The following is a 4,771-nucleotide window of genomic DNA, read 5'->3' as shown; positions in this document are numbered from 1 at the left end:
ACCGATATCGATATTTTCTTTTCGATATCCCATCCCTACCACAAAGGTCCATTATAGAAAATAATGAAGCTAAAACAATTTAGTTAATTTAAATATGTTCTATAGGCTTCTAAGGGACAAATGGCGCTTGGAGGAAGACTTCGAAGAACTGTGCAAGTTGAGAAGAGGAGCAGCTCAATATTCGCTTCAGGACCTCCTCGACTTACCGGTGAGTAATTATTTAACTGTTTTTAATAAGTATTAATTTATTATTATCACTTCTGATCGGTCTTGCACGAAATATAAATAAATACAAATATTCATATTGGGATCACGATGAAGTACCTGATAAAGAAATGCACAAAAAAATCACTAAAAGACGGATATTCTATAACAAGGAACTTATAATGGACGATTCCTGTACAGGTATATTCCAAACAACACTAAAAACAAAAAAACAAAAATATTATCTAGAAAACTACTGTTACATTACCAAAGATAAACTAAACATTATTTCAAACGTTTTCACTTGACAAACACAATTGAAATTTAGATAAACTTAGACGAATGTAATTGTAATGGACAAACTTTCTTCTCAAGGACATACCTTTTGTCCTGCTAATTTTATTTTGTTAAACTTTTTGATCTGCAAATATTAGTTTCTATCAGATCCATGCATATCATTTTATGAACAACAAAAATTATGAACACTACATAAAAATAAATAAATTATAAATTTACAGTCAGAGTGTTGTGTCAATTAAACATCGAGATTTAATTACTTTTAGTTGATTATTAGTTTAAAATTCCATAATACTATCAAACAAAGTTTTCCACACCACTTTGACTTAGAAACTTTTAATTAGAAATGTCTTAAGAAGTTGAATAATAATAAACAAAAATACATTATACCATTTATTTATTTTTTTATCCAGAATCAATAAATTGATAATTATTAAAATATCGTATTTTTCAAACTTAAATAATTAATTTAAAGTGCGTTATGACATTCAAGATATTGAATTATATATAAAGAGATCGATATTCTTTATCGGAGTAAAGTATGTTAAAAAAAATAAATTAAATTGTGCATTAAAAACTGGCATCAGATTTTTAAAAAATATATAAATTCTAATTTTTCTGGAAATCTAAAAGTACAAATAAAGTTGACTTAAGAATTTTTTGTCAGCCTTAGTTATTTAAATATTTAAAGTAATATAGAGGTTCGGTGGAGGTTGTTAAACGAGATTTTCTTCAGGGAGAGTATTTGTAATTATTTTTAGTAAAAACCTTCTAAAAGTATCCCATATATAGGCAACATGATTGGAAAGAAAAACCTCGTCTGAGTCCAAAAATTTCCAAATTGAATAAACTGAAAACGAAATTCAGAGCTTAGAATGGAATTGTATATTTGTAGCTTAAAAATTCTGAACCATTTTCTGTGATATTTAAGTGTTAGGGTTTTTGTAGTTTTGCATGTATCTTGATTACGTTTTAACGATTATATATGTCTCGCTTTTTTCAAGATAATATTTAAGAAATAACTTCTGTAACGTAATCGAATGATGAATAAAAATGAACTTTGGTGATTAAGTAAATGAGAAAATGGTTTTACTCGAACTGCTGAGTTGTTGTCTATTGTTAAACTGTTGTATTCTAGGCAAGAAATCATTTTTCAAAAATTAAGAAACCTTTAAATACGAATTTTCATAGCAACAGTAAGATGATAAAGTTTTAACCATCTAAACAGAAGTAATGTTAATAATACCTATACAACAGCTCACAGCATACTTTCAGTTTATAACAACCGCATAAATATGTTGTCAATATACTGTATAAATCTGCTTAAAAGTACAAATACGATGCTTGGCCATACTCAATTTCCCTAAATCCAAATTTGAAAATGCTTTAGAAGATCCCAAAAATGAATGATTAAGGTAATTTTTTTTGAACAATTATTATTGGACCAGTAGTTTTTAAACTACATATTATGAAAATAGATTTGTTAAATATTGTTTGGCAATTTCAAATACTAAATTAAAAAAATAAATAAATTTATCCCTTATTGAATGTCAATTCAAGCTTTGAATGTCAAATAAGAAATAATATCGTAAGTTGAAGAAGGCGCAATCATTAAAAAATACTAAAATGGTTTTATGATCATGGATGTAAGATGTGTTAGCAACGATTTTTGTGTTATCGGCATTAAACTCTCTGTTTAGATAGATATCATTCTTATTGTTAAAATTGCTTCAGTATATATTCTAACGTTGCTCTTAAGATGCGGGCGTGGTTTTGAGTGTATTTATGTCTATAGCGTATTGCTCTGAAGTGTGATAGATATCAATATTTGTCAATAACAGTTTAACAATGGAAAATAAAAATTATGGCGCCCATTTTCTTACTGTGAGTGCCATATATCTTGGAAGGGTTCGGTCTGAAGAGTAAACATCAGGATTGGCTACGCCTGCTTAAAAAGCTGATAAGAAAACCGCTGAGGACTGCTATATACTAACTCCTAGTTTATTTTCCTTGCCTAGAGCTGTATTGGACCACTTGACAGTTTCAAGTACTATCTGCTCTCTCCTAATTTCAGATTTATTTTCTTAGTCTAGTGACATAGGTTCTCAATTATTTGGATTTATACCTCGGCGCAACTACCCATGGAATGTCTTCTACGTTCTTTTATTCTCACCCTCCAACTTCATTCTTGGATTCATGGATTAATGAAGTGTTTAGAATAATATATATTCTATATGTAAACCTTAAATATAACAATAATGTTCGTATCAACTATGATAACGATTCTCTACAAAATCAGAGAAAATTTATTTTTCCTGTGCTTTTAAGGATAGGAAAAACATTTATATTTTTGTCTTTTTTAATAAAAAGCGATCACTCAAGAATTATTGAAGGTTATTAAATTTCATTTGTACCATCGTAAGATGATTTAAATGTCCTTTCAGGAATATAGTTTAGCCTAAATAGATCCACGGTATATGGGCGGGGCGGACCAATTCTTCTTCTTTAGCTTCCCTCTTTAGTGCCTCCCTGCGTAGAGGAGCATCCAGCCAGACATTTCATTCTCCCCTATTTCTAGCTAGGTTCCTCACCCGTCGGAGGTCCCTCCCCCTCAGCCTACAGAGTCGCTCTATGTAGTTGAGATATGATATCCCTGGGTGCCCCCTTCTGCTATCTGGGACATATTCTATACTCTTTAGAGGATCTCTGTGGTCCTCCATCCTGATATGACCGCACCACTTTGGCCAACGAGTTTCCAGAAGCTCTTTCAGCGGGGCTATATGCAGTTCCTATCAGAATCCTTTCATTCTGAACTCGGCCCTTCCTTATTTTTCCAATCGTTATTCATATAAATTTCATTTCGGCAGCGGTGATTCGGCTCTCCTTTTGGTCTATTAATATCCAACTCTTCGCTCCATATAAAAGTATGAGTAGATATGCTGTCTTAAAAATGTTTAGCTTGATATCTTTGCCCACACGACTCTTCCAGACCACAGTGCTACATATCTGGTAGTAAACTGCATTTGCCTTATTAATCCTGTTATATTTTTCTGTGTCTACCTTCCCAAATCAATTTGTCACTGTACCCAGGTATATGAAATCTGTCACCACTTCTAATCCCTCTCCATTACAGTATATGTGGATATCTTTCTTCTTTCTTCCAACTTGTAGGATCTTACTTTTGTTGGTATTTATAAGCATCTCTTTCAAGAAATATTCAAGGCAATTAAATTTCAATTGTACAATCGTAAGGCAATTTAAATGCCCTTTCAAGAATATAGCCTTATATAAGAATATATATTTTCTTAAATAACTACTTACTTGCGAATGCTATTCTCAATTTTCTTCTGGTATATAGACATTCTCATTTTAGACAAGCTTCTATATTTAATATGATTTAATTTTATATAGATAAAATCTTGATTTTTTTTGTTGTATTGACGGTATTATATTCAATCGTATCCGACACATTTTAAAATGAATAACAAGGTTTTTAATATATAAAATGCCAAACTGGCAAGGAACGGAATTGTTAATTTGTGTTGATTTTAATTGAAAAGAGGGAAAGTATGTGAATAAAACATTTATGAGTACAACGATGTTTACGTACAATTAATGTAATGGAATGGAAATGGCAATAACCATGACATTTCTGGCCAAAAGAAGCCATTTTTATTTCACATATTTTTAAATATTTGGCCTTTTTTACATATTTTGTTGTAAATCACATATTTTCTGAAATATTTGTTATTTTTTACATATTTTTAGATATTTTGTCCGGAATCACGTATTTCCTTGAATTATTTGTTCAATTGTAAATACATTTTTCGCAGCAACTACGTAAAATTCAAGAGAACGCAAGAAGCTTAAAGGTGAAATTTATCATTTATCTTAAATAGTGCCTAAAAATTCTATATCTTCATCTTTACACCCAAATTAAAAGCAGTGGCAATAATAAATTTTCAAACAGAATTACATCGAGAATTTCTCAGGATCAATTAAAAATTATCCTTTTAAAATAGGTCTTATTCCTATAAAATTTCCCTAGAATTTGTTTGTTTACTCCTCAATCCATTTCTCTGTTTCCTCTGTTCTCATGGTCCTTTCTCATCTTGTTTAGTCTTGTTTCACTTCCCTAGTTTAATTACAATTAATGTTTTGTTATTGAACAGCTGTTTTCTCTTAGTACATTTTTTTGTGCATATTTTAACATAATTTCTTTAAAATATTATTCATATAATATATAATAAATACATATTTATGTAAATTT

General features: G+C 30.0%; 1 protein-coding gene across 1 annotated transcript in view; it reads left to right on the top strand.

The window, feature by feature from the left end:
- LOC106690129 (uncharacterized) overlaps positions 1 to 259 on the top strand; it is a 38,889-nt gene extending 38,630 nt beyond the window's left edge. The window contains exon 5 of the mRNA XM_067052595.1: positions 106 to 259. Within this exon, the coding sequence (XP_066908696.1) occupies positions 106 to 244 (139 nt within the window). The 3' untranslated portion in view covers positions 245 to 259. The remainder of the gene's footprint in view (positions 1 to 105) is intronic.
- The last annotated feature ends 4,512 nt before the right edge of the window (positions 260 to 4,771 follow it).

Source organism: Halyomorpha halys, unplaced genomic scaffold, assembly GCF_000696795.3.
Source record: "Halyomorpha halys isolate HHAL.00 unplaced genomic scaffold, Hhal_1.1 Scaffold1584.1, whole genome shotgun sequence".
Classification (NCBI taxonomy): Eukaryota; Metazoa; Arthropoda; class Insecta; order Hemiptera; family Pentatomidae; genus Halyomorpha; species Halyomorpha halys.
The sequence above is the reverse complement of the archived record's forward strand: the minus strand, read 5'-3'. Positions and strand labels throughout refer to the sequence as shown.